Source organism: Sinocyclocheilus grahami, unplaced genomic scaffold, assembly GCF_001515645.1.
Source record: "Sinocyclocheilus grahami isolate Dianchi unplaced genomic scaffold, SAMN03320097.WGS_v1.1 scaffold37.1, whole genome shotgun sequence".
In the NCBI taxonomy this organism is placed as follows: Eukaryota; Metazoa; Chordata; class Actinopteri; order Cypriniformes; family Cyprinidae; genus Sinocyclocheilus; species Sinocyclocheilus grahami.
This window is the reverse complement of record NW_015505216.1, coordinates 4,356,244-4,381,105: the sequence shown is the minus strand read 5'-3', so window position 1 is coordinate 4,381,105 and position 24,862 is coordinate 4,356,244. Positions and strand designations below refer to the sequence as shown.

Here is a 24,862-nt window from a genome sequence, read left to right as displayed (position 1 = left end):
CAATAAAGGTTTCTACACTGCATAATGAATCTCTTATTTACGTCGTGTCGTTGTTTGAGAGACGATTGGCAAGAGCGAGCTTAAAGGGGTCATATGATGCGATTTCAATTTTCCTTTCTCTTTGGAGTGTTACAAGCTCTTGGTGCATACAGAAGATCTGTAAAGTTGCAAAGACTAAAGTCTCAAATCCAAAGAGATATTCAAAAGTTAAGAGTCCGCCACACCTACCTAAAACGGCTCGTTCTAACACGCCCCCACATACCTACATCACTATGTGGGAAGATTTGCATAACGCCGCCCAAATGTTCAGGCAAAGAAAGAAGGCATAACTTTTATTCTCGTATTTATTATTATATTATTTATTCTAGTATTGTTGTTGCCACCGCCATGTCGTGAAGGCACTGTGTGTTTCGTTGTGAAAGCGAAACTACTTTGCTTGGCCTTCCAAAAGAGGACACGACTAGAAATCAGTGGTTAAGTTGTATTTACAACACTGTTCCAGAACACTTCAACCCAAATATTCAGATGTGTGCAGCACATTTTATGGAGGACTGTCTCCTGATCCTGGGAGAGTGGACTACAATTCCGGCTGTTCTGACTCACAGACTTTAAGTACGTTTTTTATATTTAAAGAATTTGCCACTGATGATTCAAACGTGAGTTTGTAGCAGTGTAGAGTAGGGCTTGTTGTTTGTCATTTCTCCGATCACAAATGCAGACATGGTTTTATGTTTACACGGCTCGATGCAACGTGTAAAAAGACAGTGTAAGTCATTATAATCCATAATTATGTCCCCACTGGATGCAACAAATGCCTCGTTTGTAATGGGTTTTAATGTTTTTGTCTCGTCGCTCCGGCCGGACAAGGCATCACAGTATGGTGAGGGGCGTAACATTTCCGTCACACGCTTGAGGTATTCGGCCAATCACAACACACTGGATAGCTGGCCAATCACAGCACACCTCACTTTTCAGACCGATGAGCTTTGTAAAAATCTTTTTTTTGATCCTTAAACCGCATAAACACATTTAATTACACAAAATACACAAAATAATGTTCTTTTTAGCAACATCATATGACCCCTTTAACTCATCACCGAGCAGAAACTCCGGCATTTTGAGCGGTGAGGGGATTCTAACTTAAATACCTCTGATTGGTCATTGCATTCAAGAGATCATCAAACATGTCTGTTATTGGCTACATTTCTCACAGCTGTAAAAAAAAAAAAAAAAAAAAACAGAACTCAATCTCTAAAACGCAATGAGTGTTTTCTAAACCTGTTTCGCCAATAGTATCATATTACAATATCAACTGAGGGTGCGCCTGCTTTCGTTTTGGGGTGCTTATATTTAAAATGGGCTTTTTTATGTTTTTTACTCATGTTTTAATTTTTGTAACAAACATTTTTTTGTGATTAAACATGAATTTGCCGACCCCTGGTTGAAGACAGGGATACAAAAGCCAAATCAACCTGATGCATTTCTGAATACTGGCCAGCAGATAGAGTCAGTGATGTTGATAATAGAAATGGGCAGAAGTGTTTAGTTAGGTGTCTTGTGTGTTCACTAATGGGCTTAACAATGCTAAAAAAAATTAAAAAATTCACATGGTGCAAATATTCTTATTACTATAGTATATTCTATATTAATATTATTTAGTACTATGAATAGTTGGGTAAACGTCTATGGTGGTGAATGGGACATTACAGCAAAAATGATTTTTGCATTCCCATTTGCTCCAACAGTAAAACAAAAACATTCATGATAGCGTTTACACAACTTTCCCAGTCAACTTTCTTTGTCACTCTCTCAGCTTTTGTATTAGAAACACCCTTGCTGCAGTGTTAACTATAACTAGTTATTATTATTATTACTACTATTGTTATTTAATGCCTAAAGGCTATGCAACACAAAGTATGATTTAAAAAATGAAAATATAAAAGACTTGGCCAGATTTAGAATGTTACAAAAACTGTGGGAATGCACCAAAAGAGTCCATATATAGCACCAGCTAATTTTTTTTTTAACTGACTAAAAACTGTGGGTTACTCCTGTGACTTTTTTTGTGCTGATGTTTTCTCTGTTTCAGTGATATCTGACATCTTTCCTGTAGAAAACAAGAAGTCAGGGTTTAGAATGGCATGGTTAGGCCCTGCTGGTAGGTGTCAAACATCATCTGGCTGCAAGTATCAGCCAGTTCATTAACTAGTTATTATTATTATTACTACTATTGTTATTTAATGCCTAAAGGCTATGCAACACAAAGTATGATTTAAAAAATGAAAATATAAAAGACTTGGCCAGATTTAGAATGTTACAAAAACTGTGGGAATGCACCAAAAGAGTCCATATATAGCACCAGCTAATTTTTTTTTAAACTGACTAAAAACTGTGGGTTACTCCTGTGACTTTTTTTGTGCTGATGTTTTCTCTGTTTCAGTGATATCTGACATCTTTCCTGTAGAAAACAAGAAGTCAGGGTTTAGAATGGCATGGTTAGGCCCTGCTGGTAGGTGTCAAACATCATCTGGCTGCAAGTATCAGCCAGTTCACTAATTGCTTTTGTTTTTGCATTCATAGAAATATATGAAATTAAATTGACTTTTTTTGTTGCTGTTGCATTGATGTCACAACTCAGGGTAGTGAAGGCCTTGTGACTGTGGCACATTTTGTGGTGCTACCAGACAGAAACATTGTCAGCAGGTCGTGACATTACTTTCCACAGCTTTTACAGATGATAACATAAGCAAATATGACACATTTCTAATCATATACCTTTAAACTGATCGCTCTCTCCAGTTATTATAGACCTTCTTGCCATAAATGTACTAGATGTGATTATGATTTTAATAGATATAGGCTATTTACAAGTCTCTGTTGGCTGCAGAGCTTTTTCTTGTAACAAGAATTGCCCAATATATTTGTATTTACATAACATTATATGATTTAAAGCAATGCAAAATAAACGGAATAAGATTAACTAAGATCCCTTGTGTTTCCACTTTCATTTCTGTTTATTAAACATAAATGCTTGCCAGTACATTCACCAGTACACTTTCAGTTCAACTAATTGCATGTCATATACTTGTAAACTACAATACAGTTTCATTTAATTCAATTCTGAAAACATTACACCCGCAAGTATATGTTTTTAGGTATATTATTTCCATATGTACTCTTTTCAAGAGTGTGCTAAAGTGTACTTCTTTTTCGCAAAAATGGACTACTCAAGTGTTTCTTGATTTGTTCTTTCCCTAGACCCCTGCTCCAAATGGGACTAGCATAGAGATCAGCAACAGCAGCCGCTATGACTGCAATGCTGTGTCCACTGCAGTAAGTCTGTCTGTCTTTCTTTTTCTCTTTGGTTTTTTGTTTCACCTGTACAGACTTGTCCCACATTTAAGTGTAAGTTTAAATATTTGTTCATGGAGTGACACCTTGTTTTCTTTCGGTTTCTAGGCTGTGCTGTTGGCTGATATCTTACCCACCCTCCTAATCAAATTCACAGCACCTTTCTATATACACAAAGTGCCTTATGGGTAAAGTTGGCCAGCACTTCTTTATCTGAGATCTAATTGCAAACATCCATCAGCATCTTGAAACAGGTTTAGCTGGTTAGATCAAATGATGTAATACTGTGATAAGAGATGAATTGGCAACTTTGAATAGTTGTGTCAAAAGAGACGAGGTCTGATTTAGTTTGTTGCCCTTTACAGTGTGGAACACAACAGAAGAGCTACTCCTTTATTATTAATAATGTGCTATTTAATAATAATTGTGTTTTCATTTTCCTTTCACAATGAACAGATTCCGTGTTTTGGTGTGTTTCTTTACAGCAGTGGTCAGCTTCCTGATGGTGTCGTTCTCCTCAACTATATTGATGAGTATATTTGGTAATGAGCATGTGTGTGCATTCGTCTTCTGAGCTGGATTAATGAGATTTGATGAATGTTGTAATGAATCTTTGGATTTTTCCTCAGGTGTCGTCTTTGCCAGTATTAGTTCAGGATTGGGGGAGCTTTCCTTTCTCTCCCTCTCTGTGTTTTTCAGCAGGTAAAGCCTCCTAGAAACCCATTCATTTAAGATGTGTTTAGAATAGGATACTAATTATTAATTGTACCTGCACAGTATGCACTGTTTTTGAAAACATTATGTGAAAGTGAAAGACGTCATTATGCGCACGTTCAGGTGTTATCTGTGGTAATTACAGCAGTTATTTTTTTATTTTGCACCCACAAACAAACTTCAGTCTGACTGAATAATGAGATATAATAAAGTTTCAGTTATGCTATAAAAATAGAAGGTTTAATTTAATGCCTTGCACTGTGTGCAATATTTTTCTAGTTTGCTTTGATGAATACTCACATTTTGTGAAATGTAGGCATTTTATGTGCACATTATACTGTGCACAGTATGCACTACTGGTCTGTAAGATTCTTTAATTAATGATTTTACTCTGCAAGGATGCATTAAATTGATCAAAAGTGGCAGTAAAGACATTTACTGTATAATGTTACAACACATTTCTAAATGAGGAATTGAATATGTCCCAAACTAACATTTCTAAACTAAATGATGTTCTTTTGAACTTTCTATTCACCAAAAAAAAAAATCAAAAATCAGCATATTAGAATGATTTCTGAAAGATCATGTGACACTGCTGTATAATGGCTGCTGAAAATTAAGGTTTATCATCACAGGAATAAATTACATTTAAGATATATTCAAACAGAAAACTGATATTTTAAATTGGAATAATATTTTGTAACAAATGCAATGATAATAATAATATTGTACAATTTTTACTATATATTTTGATCAAATAAATGCAGCCTTTATGAGAATAAGAGACTTCTTTCAAAAACATTTAAAAAGCTCTAGTCGCTGATCTCTCTTTTTACTTGCTGTTGTTTATCAATACTTTGCATCTGTGTTTCTGTCTCTCTAAGGGATGTGTTAAGTGGCTGGGGGTCTGGCACGGGGGCAGCAGGAGTAGCTGGAGCTTCCCTCTACTCTGCATTTACACAGGCTGGTCTGACCCCACAAGTTACGTTATGGATCATGCTGGTTGTGCCTGTTATTTTGGCTGTCAGGTCAGCAGAACTTTCTCAACTCCCTGGGGTTGCACCTGTTAAGAAGATTCACAGCATAAATGTATCTTTTCCTCTTATGATTTCTTTCAGCTATTTCTTTCTCCTGGTGTTCCCATCCTCATTTCCACAGTGGAGGCGGCACGAGGATGGTCACAGTACTTCCAGAGTGGTAAACTCCGAGGAGAGGGGTCCTTTAATTGAGGAAGAGACCGATACTGAGACAACTCAGGAAGAGCAAGGTGTGTACAGTTAGGAACTCATTGCTTGCATTGTTGCAACTTGGGTTACACTTTATTTTGATAGTCCACTTTAGACATTCTACTAACTATAAGTAACTATGCAACTACATGTCTACTAACTCTCAGAGTAAACTGTTACGTTTAGGGTTAGTAGAATAAGTTGACATATACTTGCAAAGTTTTTCATAGTCAGTGTGTTGTATCTTGTGGACCCATCAAAATAAAGTGTTAGAAGATAATAAGCATACTCTAATGACTGCTAGTTGACATGTAGCTGCAAAGTCACTTACTGTTCGTTGAATGTCTAAAGTGGACTATCAAAATAAAGTGTTAACGCAACTTTTCATGCTCATGATGTGTATGATAATCCATTCAGATGACTGGCCATGCTTTCTTTCTTTCTGACAGAGGACAAGCACATCAGACCCCTGTCCTTCACTGACAAAATATATATCATGAAGGTAAGACCTACTTTGTACCTGTATATGGTCCTTAGTTTGGTATTTCTTGTCTGCTTAAATTACATTGCGTCTGCTTTTAATATATAATGGAATTTAAAGTTCCACTAAGCAATTTTTGCTTGATTATCATTATTGCTTGAGCTATTACTTATTTATTCACAGACATTGTGCACCTATCTGTATGAATACAGTGCATTGTTTTCATTACCGATGCTATTTTAGCATTACATTTTTGACATGACATGCATATTTGTCACATGATTATTTTTTTCTCCCAAAATGATCATTACTATAAAAGTAGCATAATTGTATAGAGTTACTGAGATAATATGTGTAATATTCAGTTAGTCATCTGATATTAGTTTCCTAAAATACCTGTTTTCTAGGCCACTGAACACCAGAAATGCTGGTCACTTCTTCCAGTGTTACTCTTTTTTTTTTTTTATTACTTGTTGCGCATTTAAAGTGTGAACATAGCTTGTGTGTGTCATGTAGGATAGCATTGTTTGTGTGTTTATATTGTTTTGTTTGCACCTTATTGTGCTGCAGTCGGAAAATGCACTTCCTCTTTGAGTCTGTAGTCTTTCAGTGTGTTCCTACGCATGTGATCTCTTTCAGGGTCTGCTGAAGTTTATTATTCCTCTTGGTGTGGTTTACTTTGCTGAGTATTTTATTAACCAGGGACTGGTGAGTGTTTTCTGTCACAGTCTTAGTTAAAAGTCATTAAGGGTGCTTTCACACTAGCACTTTTGGTGCGCACCCGGGTTCGATTGACTCGGGTGCGCACCCGCGAACTGTACCTAAGTCCGCTTAAAAAGGGTGGTCTGGGGTACGGTTCAAGTGAACTCCGGTACTTTTCACTGCTGATGTGAACGCAATCGTACCAAATCACGGAAGTGAACCGCTATTAATGACGTATTATTTGATAAAAATGTGTGTTTGTGTGTGTTTCACTCACTTTCTTGACGAGCGTGACTGACACGCTGCAAGCAGAGAGCTGTATATCTCATTTCTGTTCACCTTCAGAGTACTCTAGAGCATTTGCAGTACATTCGAAAGGCAGACATAAGTGCCGTTATGTACTGAAGCTTTGGAAACAAACCAACGGTTCAAAAGCATAAATATAAAATTGAAGAGAGCCTTGCTACGCATTTTGCCATCTTCTCCTGCGCCATTGTTACTAAGCAACGGGGTAAAGAGCTGCTGGCTTGATGACGCAAACGAACCGCGGTTCGGATCCAAATAATATAATGTGAACACTGTCCAGCGGGGGCAGGGGGAGGGGGGAGCAGTCGAACTCGGATTTAGACCAAGCAATCGAACCGAGTGTGAAAGCACCCTAAGAACGAGACCGCAATAGAACAATCTGTGATCACTGACACTGAATATCAATATCTATCCATCCATCTCTCCAAAATCAGTTGGAGCTGCTCTACTTCTCTGACTCCCGTCTCTCACATGCAGAACAGTACCGCTGGTAAGACACATCACTTCCTGACTTCGTGTTTTTGAATGACACTACCTTTAAAAATGTTGTGTTCAGTAGGATTCGTAAGTATTTTATGCTTCCCAAAGCTTAAAAAAAATAAACGTTTGATAGGCAGTGTATATTTTTTTCCAGAGGTTCCTGTTCAATCAAAAGTCCATCTGAAGATTGAAAGAAGTTTTAAGAACTGACGAGAACTGGCTCTTTACGTATTAATTTTTAAACCCTACTTTAGTTTTACAGAGGAGTTAAAAGAAAAATAAATCATCCACAACTACACAAGACAGAAATCATAAAATATAGATACATACAGATTGTTAAACTAAATAAACAATTATTAAAATGATAAAATAAGGTACAATTCTGCAGTTGTGGCTTAGGAATATAGCCATTATACATAGTCTCTGAGGAAAAAAAAAAAGTTTGATAGTGCAGGAGAAGATGTTTAGTCTAGGTTGGATAATAAAACATGTTTTTAACATATTTCTTACAGAGACCCCAAGACTGGTTATTTTTTCACTTTTTTTAAAGGGAAGTTCTATCGTCATTTTCTCAACCTCATGTCATTTCAAACCTTTCTGACTTTCAGTCTTCTGTGGAACATTGAAGAAGACATTTTGAAGAATGTTGGAAGCCAAACCGTTTTAGTGGCCATTGACTTTCATTGTATGGACAAGAAAAAAAACACAGAGACATTTATTCAAATATTTTAGGTTTTATAATGTCTATTAGGTTTGAATGAGTGACTGAGTGACTTGACTTGAAAAAAAAAAAATCTGATAAGGTTGAGCAAATGATGACAGATTTTTTTTCTTTTTTTTTTCTCGGGGTGAACATCCCAAATCCACTTGGTAAAAGTTGTAGTCTTGGGATTCTTCACCATAACAATATCAGTTGTGCTTCATTGTCTCCTCTGCAGGTATCAAACACTTTACCAGATTGGTGTGTTTGCTTCCCGCACGTCTCTTGTCTGTTTTAAGATTAGGAAAATTTTCCTTATGTCTCTCTTACAGGTGAGATCTTAGGCTGAACCACAAGACAGTACATAAACTAATACATGCATTTACATTTACATTTACATTTAGTCATTTAGCAGACGCTTTTATCCAAAGCAACTTACAAATGAGGACAATAGAAGCAATCCAAATCAACAAAAGAGCAATGGTACTTAAGTGCTATAACAAGTCTCAGTTAGCTTAACGCAGTACACGAAGAGAGTTTTTTTTTTAAATCATATAATAAATAAAAAGAAAATGCATAGAATAGAAAAAGAATAGAGCAAGCTAGTGTTAGAGGCATTTTTTGCTTTTGTTAATTGTATAATAAATAAATAAAAAGAAAAGAAATACATAGAATACAAAAAGAATAGAGAAGCTATGCATATGAAACGGTAAACATCACACACTAGTAAAGGACTCTTCATGACCTGGATTACTCTTTCTCTCTCAGTGTTTGAATGCTGTTCTGTTGGGTTTCGCTGTATACTACCAGTTCTTGCCAAACCCATGGGTGGTTTTTGTTATTGTCCTCTATGAGGGTCTGTTGGGAGGAGCAGCCTACGTAAATACCTTCTATTTCATCCGCGAGGAGGTGCGTGAACCTCATTCAAGATATTCGTTCATTTGATATAGATCAGCATGTATCAGTCAGAGGTCTCTAATGCATTGTCTTATGCTGTGTTTTTTGACAGACCGCTAAGCGCGAGAGAGAGTTTGCCATGGCTGCAGCAAGCGTAGGCGACAGTCTGGGAATCGCTCTTTCTGCAGCTGCCGCCTTCCCCGTTTACCATTATTTCTGCTCTTTATGAGCAAATGAGAATGTGTGTTTGTACAAGATAAAGACATTGTTGTGTTTTTAAAATAGTTAATACATTCCGTTTGGACTAATATGTTCTGATTTAAATGAATAATGGTTTGATTGATCTGACTGACATTTGACCTACTGACACCCTGCTCTAACACAATGTGTTTTAACCCAAAACAAAACCCAAATTTGAATAAATTATGCTTTAATTTGTCAGGTTTGATCTTCTTTGTAACTCAAAATCCTGGAATCAAGTGTGTAATGCTTCCTGAAATGATTCTTGCTCAGTATTAAAATATTTGTCTTAAGTTTCTTGTGTGTGGCTTTCATGAGCCCTATTGGAAAATCACTATCTAGCTCCTGAAATGTTGCTGCCTCCATTTATAAAGCAGTTTCAGTTCTCTTTTTGTGGCTAATGGGGACAGTTGCAACCCTTGGTTTTGCAATTGAACTTATTTAGCAAACAGACAGCAAGAGCATGTTGCTTTCTTGAGATTCATTGCTTTCATTTCCCATTCCCTGCAGGTTTCGCATGAGTATATACCTTAATCCACAGTTATTTACATTTGAAATTCTCCAGATATAGAGGCACCTTCTCAATATGGGTAAAGAAACTGAGTGTGCAGACTGTTTCAATTCAACTTCATGAACCAATTGAACAATGGAAATGTATTATAATCTGGCACTAGATGGTAGTACAGAGTTGTCTTTAAAAAGCAGGAGTGAGGGAGATAAAATGCAATGTAGAAGCTGGCTTTTAGGTGTTGGTGTGTGGCTCACTCTGATTCATTGCATCTGTACAATGGCTCCATTTTCCCACAGGGAATAATATAAAGGAAATACAAGAATAAGTAAGTAAATAAATCCACTTAAGTGACTATGCTTCCTAACACGCCTAAGTCTACTTTTAAAAAGTGCACTTTATAATAATGTCTAATCAAAAGTTTTAATGTAAAGTACATTTTAAATAATTTTGTCGCGCTAGTACGCTTATTTTGATGTGGTGACTAACACACCAAAGTACATGTAAATATGCGTTATTCGATAATACATTTAAAATAAATATATTTTAAATGCACTAAATTTACACTTCATCATTAAAAATGTGTAATTACAATTTGAGAAAGTTCATGCGGCAATTTTAACCAGATTTCAAAGGCAATAGAAGTAATTATGATATTACACAAAACTTAAAAACGCACTCGAAAGAACTGCATAATACATTTAATGTAATTTAATAAATTTTTATCAAATTGCAATTAACGTGCAGTTAAGTGGCTGACAACATTGCATTCGGTTCTCACTTAACTGAATTATTTTAAAATATATTATTTCTGTTACTCTTTACAGAAGTATGCTAAAGTGTACTTCTTTTTCACAAAGCCTGGACTTTTATTTTGAAAAGCTGTGCGTCTGGCAGCCGTCCTGGCTATTTCTCGAGGGTAGCAGATTCACATTGTTGCAAGTGATATACAGTAAACCCCTGCGAAGGGATCGATTAAAAGATCAAACTGGTGAGGTTTGGCAATATTTTTAGTTTAGGAAATCAACCCCACAAGGCCAATTATTTAACGCTGATATGAATGTAACTGTATTTATCGTTTCCATTTTAATGGCATAAAGGTCTAGTTAGCTTAGCAGCAATACAAATGTAATGGGTGAACTTTTTAGCATAATGTGTGTTTTCTGCTTACATTTGGCCATTCACGTGACAGTTTACCCCCAGTCATGTTTTCTGTGAGCCCTCGATGTGCTGTGGATCTGGAGTTATTAATTCATGCTGTGTTTGTCATGACAGACTGGTTAAGTGCACCAGTCACGAATCGTGATTCACGATCGCGCAGACTCAGAAGTCACTTTAATGCTGTTGCAGTTGTGTGTCTGCAGCAATTAGTCATCATGTCTGTCTGCACTTGACCACATTTCTCATCGAGTCTTGGTTGGTTCTTGTGTGTGTGTGTGTGTGTGTGTGTGTGTGTGTGTGTGTGTGTGTGTGTGTGTGTAAACATGCCATCTTCCCTTTGTTCTTGCAGGAAGTGTCTGGTGTTAAACTAATAGTGTGCCTGTGGTCCTGTTAATAGGAAGGGCTCAGCAGTGCCTGGGTGCCCAGGGAGCCACTGCCTGAGTCCCTAGAGGTAGACACCAAACCACAGGACATGAGTGCCACCAAAGGAGGTCTGGTGATCTTCACGGCCAACTCCAACCCCTCCAGCAGAGAGCTGGGGAGGAGGATAGCCGAGTAAGTTGCCGCTGGAGCTCCAGTATAACATGCCAGTTATATTGGGTAGTTAGGAAAGAGTGGAAAGACGTTCATTGTCAAACTGAGCAAATCTGAGCTAGAACAACTGTATTCTTTTGAGTGCTAGGTAACAACAAATCAAGTAAGTGCAAGTACACTACCATATCAAATGATGAAGTTTTTAACGGACTTTACTTTCTTGTCATGTAAATCGCCGTGTTTTTAAGGCTGACATGACGTAAAAAAAACAAAATTAATTTCAATTAATATTATTTTTTATTTAAAAAAAAAAGTACAATGGTAACAAATTAATTTAAATAAATAATATAAATATTTGTTAACATAACTAGGCTTTGTTTGCTTTATGTAAATTACATTTCTTATTGTTGTATTTTGACTTTGTGGTGAAATGTGTGATTTGGGACAACTGACATTTACACCTTGTAATATGTGTGTCAAATAATAACATTTCTCTTGTGTGTTTAAGCTGTTATATTGCATCATATTCCCTTGAACTTATATTCTTGTGCAGGCGGTTGGGTGTGGAACTTGGAAAGGTGCAGGTCTATCAAGAAGCTAACAGAGGTGAAGGCCTGTTTTCGTCTCAACTTTCCATTAAATATCTGCATATCTTTTAATCTTCACTAGCGATGGCTGTGGCCACTGCTGAAGTGGTTGTTCATTCTTTGCATGCCATGCTGGAGAGAGTAGACAAAACAGATCAGCGGTCTGAGCTTCTGTTGACTAATTAAACTGACAGTCTTTGTTTTGGGTCATGCTTGTGTATTCTGAAATGGAGATACGCTTGCACTCCCACATGCAGACACTGTGCTGGAATTCTCCCAGCATTCCTTGCACCATTAAAGGGATAGTTCACCTTAAGTTGCTGGTCCCTATTGACTTGCAAAGTGTTTTTTCCCCTCATAACTATGGAAGTCAATGGGAACCAGTTACTGAAGTTGAACTATCCCTTTAAGTCCTTGTGCAAACTTTTAAAAAGCCAGTCTGTTCTGTAAAGTTAAATGTTTACTGTGGACCAGACTAAAAATGAAAGTAATATTTCTTTTCCCACAGAAACACGGGTCCAAATCGAAGAGTCTGTGCGCGGCAAAGATGTTTTCATCATCCAAACTGTTTCCAAGTAAGAAGCCTTAAAGAGATACTCTATCTCAAAAGGAAAATTGTTTTGTTTACTCACCCTCATGCCAACCTAGGTATATATGACTGACTTTCTTCAAATGAACACAAATGAAGATTTTTAGAAGAATAAGTCCATATAATGCAAGTGTATGGGTCCACCAAAAGTTAAAGGGGTCATATGACATTGCTAAAAATAACATTATTTTGTGTGTTTGGTGTAATTCAATGTGTTTACGTGGTTTAAGGTTAGAAATTTTTTTTTCCACATACTGTACATTATTGTTGCTCCTTTCTGCCCTTCCTTTCTGAAATGCATAAATTTTTACAAAGCTCATCGTTCTGGAAAGTGAGGTGTACGATGATTGGCCAGCTATCCAGTGCATTGTGATTCGCCGAATACCTCAAGCGTGTGACTGAAATGTTACGCCCCTTACCATATTTGGAAATGCAGCGTCTCTACGACATGGTGGCGGCGGCAACAATAGAGACCGAGCGACACGCGTCATAATCTGAAAACCACGCCCAAACAATTCAACGCTCTCCATTGACTTTGTATTGCGGGAAGCTGCCTCCTTGTCATTTCTGACTTGTAACAAAAAAACAGAACAATGTCTAAAAGCTGCTGTGTGACAAGGTGTACAGCAAACAAGCTAAAAAAAACAGAACTACGTTTTTATAAGCTGTCGACCCAAAAAACAAGAGTTTAAGGACACAAAAGTAAGAGCACAACGTGTCATATTACTCTGAGAACTGCGTCCACTGGAGGGAAACGGAATCGGCGACAGGAAACATTCATTATTTTTAACATGTCAAAGGATTATTTCACCACCCTGTGTTAACCTGAGAGGAGGAGATATATTGGGAAACTACATTTTATTGGTCTATTTCAGTGCCCCTTTTCCTTACCTTCCTTTTGTTTGAGAAATGATCCAACTATTTTTGTCCTTAAACGCTCGTTTGTTTTGGGTCGACAGCTTATGAAAACATAGTTCTGGGTTTTTTAGCTTGTTTGCTGTACAGCTTGTTTGCTGTACACCTTGTCACACAGCAGCTTTTAGACATTGTTCTGTTTTTTTGTAATAAGTCAGAAATGACAAGGAGGCAGATTCCCGCAATACAAAGTCAATGGAGAGCATTGGATTGTTTTCCCCCCAGTGTGGGCGTGGCCTAAATGCGCTCTGTCTCTATACTACAGCGAGAATCAAAGTTACGCCTTCTTTCTTTGTGTGAACATTTGGGCGGCATTATGCAAATCTTCCCACACAGTGACGTAGATATGTGGGGGCGTGTTAGAACGAGCCGTTATAGGAAGGCGTGGACAAGTCTTAACTTTTATAAAGAATAACTCTTTGGGTTTGAGACTAGTCTTTGCGACTTCATGGAATTTATATATGCACAAACAGCTTGTAACACTCAAAAGACAAAGGAAAACTTGTAATCGCATCATATGACACCTTTAATGCTTCAAAAACACACAAAGAGAACACCGTGCTAAACCATACATTAAGTCGTGAACTCATATGACAGCCAAAAAGCAATAACTTACAGTTAAAAGTTTAAAATATTAGTGTTTTTCTTACAAACACCTGTCATTTCGCTTCACAAGACATTGATTCATCAACTGAGTCGTATGGATTACCGATGTCTTTGAAGCATCAACTTTGGCCGTCCCATAGACTGGCATTATATGGGCTCATAGAGATGGATTATTTTTCTGAAAATCTTTGTTTGTGTTCACCTGAAGAAAGTAAGTCACATATTGTGATGTAAGAGCACTTCAATTCATAAATAAGACAAAACAAATAACAGTAACAGTGTAATTTAGATTTATATTCATACCAGAATTTTGTTGTTTGTAATAACGGTAATCTGTAATGAATAAATAATGGCATTCTAAAAAACATTCAGATATTTTACAAAAACAAGAAAGTTTAACATGAAGTCTTGTTGTAAAGTTAAATTGACTAAAAGTGACATTGGAGCCATAATCAGCATTTTTTTTTAAATGATATTTTATTTCCTAACTCATCTTTTTTTGCTTTTAGAGCCCTGCTGTACTTTGACAGCTCAAACCCCTCGCAGCCAATATGCTGAATTATGCAAACTGTGCAAATTAACCCTCAGTTTGACATTAATACTGATGTTAAATACGCAAATCTCCATGAATGCAAATTAGGCTCCCTAAATCCCAGTCTTTAAAACCGTTCTTCCCTTCTCATCTGCAGAGATGTTAACACCACCATCATGGAGCTGCTCATTATGGTGTATGCCTGCAGGACGTCCTGTGCTCGAAACATCATCGGCGTCATTCCCTATTTCCCCTACAGCAAGCAGTGCAAAATGAGGAAGAGAGGCTCCATCGTCTCTAAACTGCTTGCCTCAATGATGTGTAAAGCAGGTAAATGAGTCCATCCGAGACTTAATCGTCCCTTTATTTTTGGTTTATAGGGATATTGGCCAATTATAGTCCTCCAACTCGTTTGCGTTGTCTGTTGGTTCTGTTCATTGTGGCTTTGAGCAGGTCTGACTCATCTCATTACAATGGATTTGCATCAAAAGGAAATCCAGGGTTTCTTCAACATTCCAGTGGACAATCTGCGGGCCTCACCATTCCTGCTGCAGTACATCCAGGAAGAAGTAGGTCCTTGCGTAACTCGTGTGGATCTCATTTGCATAAGATCTGGATTTCCTGTAGATAGTTGTTCTTCCTGTTGGTCTTCTCAAAGCCTTCAGTTTGAATTATAAGGCAGTCCGTGTTTCACTTTATGAATGTCACCAGTTACGTTTGCTTAAAAATAGAAAGCAGGACACAAGCTGGATTTAACTGATGTTGATATTTCTCCGCATAAGTTCCTCCACTCAAGATTATGCGTTCATTTTTTTTATTCATAATCATTTTCTCTCCTGCTCTGATGGAAGGTCATCTGCATTAGTCCGTAATGAACATATGAGCCTGTTATATATGCCTACATCATCTTTAAGATTTTTTAACCGCGTGTGCATTAATTTTATTTTTTTTGCATACAGATTCCTGACTACAGAAATGCTGTAATTGTGGCCAAATCTCCAGCATCAGCCAAAAGGTGAAGTCATATCTTTCTTTGCATGTCATGTGTCAGTGGTTTAGCTACGTTGACTAAAACAATAGTAAGGAAAGATCCACAGACAAAAGGAATAGATACTTGCAGGAACGATTGACTAGTCAAGTATCCATTCTTTTAGTGAGAATATATTATCTCACTGAAAGAAGGGAAGAATATATTAATATATTTTCCACAATTCCACCAAATCCCTCGCTGAAATCTCATTGGTATAGCTGTATGCATTGGGTGGCGCCAGTGTGCAAACATGATGTTGAGTTGGTGAGAGATGTGGGCTTCCAACTGTGTCAATGTTTCAGTTCTTACTGGCTTATTTGGTTCATGCATCCCACAGGATAAAATTCTGCTTTAAGTTTGAATGTAAATGAGAAACTTCATGAGAATTACTATTATCAGATGGTTATCGGTGTCCTTGTGCCAGCAGAGTATGTTTTCTCTAGATACGGCATGGTAAGACTATGACACTATAAAACTGCAGTAGCCTTTATGTTGCCCTGATGGTGGCAGCGTACTTTTCAGATGAAAACTGACTGTACTTGTCTATGTAAACTTAGTGTATGTTGTTTTCATTTGTGTAGGTCAATGCAGTTAAATAATTGTATTTGTTTTTGATGTAACACTTTTTTTATTTCAGTTGTTATCCTGAAATTGTTTTCAAGTCAGTGGTTCTCAACTTCCAAGGGTTCCCAATGAGTCTGTAGCGGATCAGCTCATGGGGAAATATGAATAATTAACCATAACTAGTTATAATTAACTATTCATATTTTAGATCCACTGTAGATATTTAGCTGACCACTCAGGGTCAACTGTCTTGTCAATTCTAAGAACGTTAATTTCCTGGTTAAAGGAAATAACTTTCTTACTGTACAATTCTATAAGTTTGTAACGTAAATCTGCATGATTATTGACTCCGGTTATGAGTAAACAATGAACACGTCAAGTGTGATACAAGTAAGGTTTTATTAACTACATAAACACTTAAACTAGTCTAACATACTACATAAACACATTAAGCCGGTCTAACATACACATACACACACACACACACACACATACAGCTGGTATAGGAAAGGGTTAAAGTTTAACTCAGCATAGAATAGTTATGTTTGCCTCACATATGAGTACTAAAGTACAGTATTACACCTTTAATTTCACTCAGCGAGTGAAACACAGTAATGACCACCAGGTTGCTCGGCTTATATATATGCAGTCAAAGTGTAGATGAATTGCTTCAATCTAATTATAAACTATAAGGCCTTTATGCTGTAGAAAGGGGAGCAGCGCTCACATCTACCTTGATATAACTGTACTGAGATTTCTTCTTCAAAGAAACAATTTAAACAATACTGCAATTTTGTGATTTCTTCACTAAAGCATATTACATTATGGTACAGTTTGGACATGCCGCTGAGCTGAGATTCAGACTTACGCTTTGTCAGGACAGATTTATGCTTTAATACTGAAATTAGGGTTTCTTTGCTAAAATCAGATTAACCTTACACCGATGCCATTAAGCATGAAATACATAAAGACTCTCACAATTATAATAGCGGTACCAATTCAAACCCCCACTTTATCTGCATCTCAACAAGCCAGCAAATAGGGACACCACCGGGCATCTGAAGTCACGTCCTATTTTAACCTGGGCTATCAAGCACACACTTTTTAAGTTGCCAGTGTTTAAACTCATAACTTTCGTTTTATCATGCCCGCATTTTCTCCACCAATCTGTAGCGAATTTAGCTCATGGGGAAATATGAATAATTAACCATAACTAGTTATAATTAACTATTCATATTTTAGATCCACTGTAGATATTTAGCTGACCACTCAGGGTCAACCGTCTTGTCAATTCTAAGAACGTTAATTTCCTGGTTAAAGGAAATAACTTTCTTACTGTACAATTCTATAAGTTTGTAACGTAAATCTGCATGATTATTGACTCCGGTTATGAGTAAACAATGAACACGTCAAGTGTGATACAAGTAAGGTTTTATTAACTACATAAACACTTAAACTAGTCTAACATACTACATAAACACATTAAGCCGGTCTAACATACACATACACACACACACACATACAGTTGGTATAGGAAAGGGTTAAAGTTTAGCACTAAAGAAAGAGACATATGGAATGACATTTATGGAACCATTTTGCATATTCAGCAGATCTAAAACCTGAGGGAAAACGTCAGATTCTTAGTTCAAACAAACCTTGTAAAAAGGTGTAACTGATACTTAATGCATCAATTAAATCGACTAAGTTTGATACTTGCACGTCTGTATGAACAAAGATTCCTGATGCGATCTTACGGCCCCAAGATCTTGCTGAAGTTGGTTGATGAGAAAGAGCTAGTTTGAGTCAGAATCACTTGATGAATGAAAAGGACTAGGCCGGAGCCTGGCACGAGCTTTGGTATCCTGGAGCGTTTCTCACATCTTCATCTTAGCATCTCCCTGAACCACCGACTGGGGCGGGTCACATGAAGTGTGGCCTTTAAAGCCTGCGGAGATTCACGCCTCTCAAGATGGGTTCGTCCAATGAGGAAGGCTGAAATCCCAAGCGGGAGGTTGGAAATACTGAGGATTTTTATGAGTCTTTGTCTGTAAGCATGGTATTTTGCATATGTAATTCACTTGGGTGTTGATGCAGAAATTAGTAATGATTCTTAGAACATCCATATGTTGCAGAGGTATCAGCATGTAATATGCACTCTCAGTTAGATCATCCGAAGATGAATTCATAGAGACCAAACATGAAATAGGTGAGGTTATGTTAACTAGTGGTCTATGATAACATGCATAAAACAGCATACACTACAACAGACAATATGCAAGAACAGTAATGGTATACACAATGATCTGAAGGATATGTGTATTCAATCAAAGAAAGGTTTTCCTATGAATTAATTAGAGAACAGTCCATTTCTCTGGGCATTATGTGTCTTTCTTATGAGGAAAATGAGGGAGTTTATCTCCTGCATTCCTTTTAGGCCATAAAACCAGTGATCTCAGCATTGGTTACCATGGAACCAGAGGCCTGTTCTGCCTTTCTGAGGTGTTAGGTGCATTTCGGGGGAAGGGTCCATAGACCCTCGTAATTGGCCATTTGGTTAGGTGATGGGGAGTTCGATATTATTTGTTAAATATAACAAAAAGTTGTGTGTCTGATTGGTCCAAATGCTACAAGTCATACAATTATTTAAATGTATTTTTATTAACAATCGTAATAAAAAAAAACAGTAAGGTTACATGACAGTAAAGTTCCATTTGTAAACTATATTTAATGCATTAACTAACATTAAATAACAATGAGCAATGCATTGCTACAGTATTTATTAGTCTTTGTTAATATTAGTTAATAAAAATACCACTGTTCATTGTTAGTCAGTAGTTGATGGCTCAGGTCCATCAAATGACATTATCAGATACAACACTTGATTTTAATAATGTAGAAGCAAATGTTGCATTCAACTTTAAGATTAATAAATGCTTCAGAAGTATTCTTCATTGTTAGTTTTTGTTAACTTATGTAGTTAACTAATGTTAACAAATGGAACATTATTGTAAAGTGTTATCAAAAAAATGTAAGTTGTACAGCATTAAACAGACATATTTTTCTTTCTTTCTTTCTTTCGAAAGAAGGAAGTGCCAGAGATCCGTCTCAGATTACATTAGGCTTTTCAATATGTCTTGGGCAAAAGTGGGTGGGCCTTGGAACAGTTACCACTGATTATTTGGAAACCGCTCCTTCCTGTCTGACTGACGGGATTTAGAGTTGTAGTTAACTAATGTTAACAAATGGAACATTATTGTAAAGTGTTATCAAAAAAATGTAAGTTGTACAGCATTAAACAGACATATTTTTCTTTCTTTCTTTCTTTCTTTCGAAAGAAGTGCCAGAGATCCGTCTCAGATTACATTATGAAGGCTTTTCAATATGTCTTGGGCAAAAGTGGGCCTTGGAACAGTTGAGAACCACTGATTATTTGGAAACCGCTCCTTCCTGTCTGACTGACGGGATTTAGAGTAATATTTTCAGCAGAATGCAGATGTACTGTATACAGAATACACAGTATCTTAAATGTGCCTTTGTGAGTTGCTCTAATGTTCTATTTAGTGTTATTTCTATCATTTTGATTGTGCACCCAGGGGCCGGTTGCATAAACTGCTTAGACTAGTCTTGAAAGGTTATCCATCTAATTTGTTTTCATCTAGACTGGTCATAACTGTTTAAAGTCGGTTACAAAAATGTAGATTGGCCTAATTTTAATCTGAAAAGTGAGACTGATTATCTCTTGGCTAACTGCTAGTTGGTCAAACTAGGTCTTAACATAGTGTCTATGTTTATGCAACTGGCACCTGGTTTATTAGGGGTTGTGGATGGCCTTGGTTTGTGTCAAAACAGTTCCATGGTAAATTTCTTTATCTGCTTTCACAGGGCCCAGTCGTTCGCTGAAAGGTTGCGACTGGGCATCGCTGTGATCCACGGTGAAGCCCAGGATGCTGAATCAGACCTGGTGGATGGACGTCATTCCCCGCCCACTGTCAAAAACATTGGCGCCATTCATCCAAGCCTAGAGATACCATGTAAGAATCTCACCCCAGAAAACTCACTCAGACTGTTTTATTGTTTACCTATCATTTTTTTTTCTTCTTCTTCTTGCACAGTGCTAATTCCCAAAGAAAAACCCCCAATAACTGTGGTCGGAGATGTAGGTGGACGAATTGCCATCATAGTGGTGAGTTCAAGATGAAACTCAGGACAGTATTGTTTTAGTATCACTGATGTACTATTATAGTGTTTGTTCATATTTAGAATCAGACTTTATTTTGTTCCATTTTCATTTGATTTTTTTTGTTTGTAATTTTGTTGTTATTATTAACTTTTTATTTTAGTACTTCAGCATAAACTAAAAGAAAATGAGTAATGTTGGCAACTAGTTGCAATAAAAATATTTTTATTTTCATTCAATTAAATTTTTTATTTCAAATAATGTTCATGTTTCTAATTTTAGCTGAGAATAACTCCGTTCAGGGTGCTATTTTAAACTATCTTTTTTTTTTCAAGGATGACATAATTGACGATGTTGACAGTTTTCTAGCAGCAGCCGAAACTCTGAAAGAAAGATGCTACAAGTCATACAATTATTTAAATGTATTTTTATTAACAATCGTAATAAAAAAAAACAGTAAGGTTACATGACAGTAAAGTTCCATTTGTAAACTATATTTAATGCATTAACTAACATTAAATAACAATGAGCAATGCATTGCTACAGTATTTATTAGTCTTTGTTAATATTAGTTAATAAAAATACCACTGTTCATTGTTAGTCAGTAGTTGATGGCTCAGGTCCATCAAATGACATTATCAGATACAACACTTGATTTTAATAATGTAGAAGCAAATGTTGCATTCAACTTTAAGATTAATAAATGCTTCAGAAGTATTCTTCATTGTTAGTTTTTGTTAACTTATGTAGTTAACTAATGTTAACAAATGGAACATTATTGTAAAGTGTTATCAAAAAAATGTAAGTTGTACAGCATTAAACAGACATATTTTTCTTTCTTTCTTTCTTTCTTTCGAAAGAAGTGCCAGAGATCCGTCTCAGATTACATTATGAAGGCTTTTCAATATGTCTTGGGCAAAAGTGGGCCTTGGAACAGTTGAGAACCACTGATTATTTGGAAACCGCTCCTTCCTGTCTGACTGACGGGATTTAGAGTAATATTTTCAGCAGAATGCAGATGTACTGTATACAGAATACACAGTATCTTAAATGTGCCTTTGTGAGTTGCTCTAATGTTCTATTTAGTGTTATTTCTATCATTTTGATTGTGCACCCAGGGGCCGGTTGCATAAACTGCTTAGACTAGTCTTGAAAGGTTATCCATCTAATTTGTTTTCATCTAGACTGGTCATAACTGTTTAAAGTCGGTTACAAAAATGTAGATTGGCCTAATTTTAATCTGAAAAGTGAGACTGATTATCTCTTGGCTAACTGCTAGTTGGTCAAACTAGGTCTTAACATAGTGTCTATGTTTATGCAACTGGCACCTGGTTTATTAGGGGTTGTGGATGGCCTTGGTTTGTGTCAAAACAGTTCCATGGTAAATTTCTTTATCTGCTTTCACAGGGCCCAGTCGTTCGCTGAAAGGTTGCGACTGGGCATCGCTGTGATCCACGGTGAAGCCCAGGATGCTGAATCAGACCTGGTGGATGGACGTCATTCCCCGCCCACTGTCAAAAACATTGGCGCCATTCATCCAAGCCTAGAGATACCATGTAAGAATCTCACCCCAGAAAACTCACTCAGACTGTTTTATTGTTTACCTATCATTTTTTTTTCTTCTTCTTCTTGCACAGTGCTAATTCCCAAAGAAAAACCCCCAATAACTGTGGTCGGAGATGTAGGTGGACGAATTGCCATCATAGTGGTGAGTTCAAGATGAAACTCAGGACAGTATTGTTTTAGTATCACTGATGTACTATTATAGTGTTTGTTCATATTTAGAATCAGACTTTATTTTGTTCCATTTTCATTTGATTTTTTTTGTTTGTAATTTTGTTGTTATTGTTAACTTTTTATTTTAGTACTTCAGCATAAACTAAAAGAAAATGAGTAATGTTGGCAACTAGTTGCAATAAAAATATTTTTATTTTCATTCAATTAAATTTTTTATTTCAAATAATGTTCATGTTTCTAATTTTAGCTGAGAATAACTCCGTTCAGGGTGCTATTTTAAACTATCTTTTTTTTTTCAAGGATGACATAATTGACGATGTTGACAGTTTTCTAGCAGCAGCCGAAACTCTGAAAGAAAGAGGAGCTTATAAGATCTTCGTCATGGCCACTCATGGAATCCTCTCCTCAGATGCCCCTCAGCTAATAGAGGAGTCCGCCATAGATGAGGTCATCGGTCATCATTTTAATTTGAGATTCAGAATGACGAGTGTGTTGTCATGAGTACTGATGTTGTGATGTCTTTCTGTACAGGTCGTTGTCACCAACACCATTCCTCACGAGATCCAAAAACTCCAGTGTCCCAAGATCAAGACAGTGGATATCAGCATGATCCTGTCAGAAGCCATTCGCCGCATCCACAATGGAGAATCTATGTCTTACCTGTTCCGTAATATTGGCATGGATGACTAACAGGCTCATGTACAGTCAGTCATAACATGTGCACAGAGGTCAAGACTTTTTCTGTCCCTATTGCCTGTATCATTACCAGTTTTACTTTTTGTCTCTCATTATAACTTCTCGTTGTATGTGTAATATTTTGAAAAAGTTGTGTGTTCAAAGAACCCGGATGTTCTATAATGCTACATGAGTTCAGTGCCCTAAAATGCTGATGTGAAACTGTTCAGAGGATTGAAGTGCAGGAATACTCCACCTCTTGATCAGAAATATTGGCACTTTTATTTAAGATTTGAAGTACCAAATATAAAAAAAGGACCACTGGATGGTAAAATTGTCTTCAGTTCTTTTAGTCGTCGCTCTGCTCTATGTTTTATTTAATAAGTTAAGGATGAACAACTGCACTGTGTGGCCAACAATTACAAAATGTTACCATAAATCTATGCTGTGACATCAGTGTCGGTGCCTCATGACTTTGTGTAATTATTGTGCCACTAGTTGTTTCTGTGTATTTAGTGTGGTAATGCTGGGTAGTGCTGATGTTAAAAACAAGAATTATTTAATTCAAGGCAAATTAGATGCCAGGTACATTCTTAGACTTCAATATAGCGCTTAAGATCTAAAGCTTAATGTGCTTGATTGAATGTTTTTCCTGCTAGATTCTTCTACTAACACTTCAACGTGAGAGCTTGTATTTGTTTTTTGCCAATAATGGGACTATGGAAGCATATTTGCCTCATAAATGCGGTCATAGTGGCCAGAGTTTCTAAATATCTTGCCTCGGAGAACTTGATTTCTCATTTTCAAATGAAATGCAGGGTTTTTGTTATGTAACTAATATTTCAAGCTTTTGTATTTATTCACAGCACTTGATGACAATGAATAAACAACTTAAAGACTATCTGATGTCATGTGTGTGCATTGTATAATTAATGATCCACCCTTTTCTCGGGTCAGCTAAGGTTAGATTGACAACCAGGTTGTCGGAACTAGATTATCCAGTTTGTTGTACCATGCAAGACCATTTTAGATTTCAAGCACATGCCGTTCACTGGTGTTGAGATCTTTGTATGTTGGTCGAGCTGTTTACTTCAAAGTTCACCAAAAAATTTGCCAACAGAGGGCAGTCAACACTTCACAGAACCCCGTCTAAAAAAACTAGTCTACAGTATGCTAGCAACACCAAGGTCACATGTTCGATTTTAGGGAGCGCACAAGTGTATATATAACTAGCATAACTTTTATGTATTTTAAGCAGACTTGGAGCAGAGAAAATCCTCTCCCAAATGCATAAATTATGCTGGGGAAATTGATTGGCAGTTCGCTTATCTGGTATTAACTTCGATTTGCATACTGTTCTCATGCGGTTTCGTCGGAGTAAAGGAAAATAAAGAGTCTGAGATTTTATAGTTTATTAAAAGGTATTCCCTACAGTTCTATTCATTTCATTAAATGGCACAGATAAGCTGCAGTGAGTTAGAAGATAAAGACTGTTTCTGTTTGCATAATGATTCTTGAACCCTGAGGGCAGAAAATACTTCTGACATGGATATGGCGAAGAATCTGCTTCAGCAAAAAAGTTATGCGATGGAAAGCTTAAGATGTATGACCTACGTAATCTTGCTGCTAGTTTCACAAGGAAGTAAAAATCCTCTGCTATTTCTTCTTTTCCTGCAAATACTTCTTATAAAGATATTTTTAACTAAAGCGGGGTAGCAAACGATTGCTCTCTATATCTGTATTTAGTAGGCTACATGACCAGTCTAATGTTGCCCACAAATGCCTGCTCAAACCTAACATGATAGTTCATGCAAAAATGCAAATTCAGCCATTATTTTCTCACCCTCGTGTTTTTACAAAGCTGTATGACTTTATATTTTCTGTGGAACATAAAAGATTTAGCTAGGCTATAAATCGAAAAATATCAGTGTTGATTTGAACATGATTGTGGATGAACTATCACTTTGAGAATGTAACTGCCCGTCATTGTGCGTAGTGAAGCACACATTAAACTGGCAGGAACACATTATGATCATAAACAATTAAAAGCGTTCTTAGTTTGGGTGTGAGGCATGGTCATGCTCTTCTTTATGAAACAACATTTCAAATGGGCCCATTGTCGCATTAACTATGTGAATTTGCTTGTTACT

The 24,862-nt window shown here is 36.8% G+C and overlaps 2 protein-coding genes across 2 annotated transcripts; both read left to right on the top strand.

Annotated features, from left to right (window-relative positions):
* The first annotated feature begins 1,663 nt into the window (after window positions 1-1,663).
* On the top strand, window positions 1,664-9,296 carry LOC107581771 (battenin-like). Its single transcript, XM_016267421.1, has 13 exons — window positions 1,664-1,675; window positions 3,259-3,333; window positions 3,460-3,539; window positions 3,808-3,893; window positions 3,981-4,053; window positions 4,950-5,093; window positions 5,184-5,332; window positions 5,741-5,793; window positions 6,412-6,480; window positions 7,215-7,270; window positions 8,199-8,292; window positions 8,729-8,869; window positions 8,970-9,296. Exons 1-13 carry the CDS (start codon window positions 1,664-1,666, stop codon window positions 9,084-9,086), a joined length of 1,149 nt encoding a protein of 382 aa, XP_016122907.1. The 3' UTR covers window positions 9,087-9,296.
* Window positions 9,297-11,164: 1,868 nt separating this feature from the next.
* LOC107581734 (phosphoribosyl pyrophosphate synthase-associated protein 2) lies at window positions 11,165-23,583 on the top strand. Its single transcript, XM_016267376.1, has 10 exons — window positions 11,165-11,321; window positions 11,854-11,906; window positions 12,396-12,462; window positions 14,687-14,859; window positions 14,983-15,098; window positions 15,489-15,544; window positions 20,006-20,154; window positions 20,236-20,306; window positions 22,338-22,484; window positions 22,569-23,583. The coding sequence occupies exons 1-10, from the start codon at window positions 11,239-11,241 to the stop codon at window positions 22,725-22,727; spliced, it is 1,074 nt and encodes a 357-aa protein (XP_016122862.1). The 5' UTR covers window positions 11,165-11,238; the 3' UTR covers window positions 22,728-23,583.
* The last annotated feature ends 1,279 nt before the right edge of the window (window positions 23,584-24,862 follow it).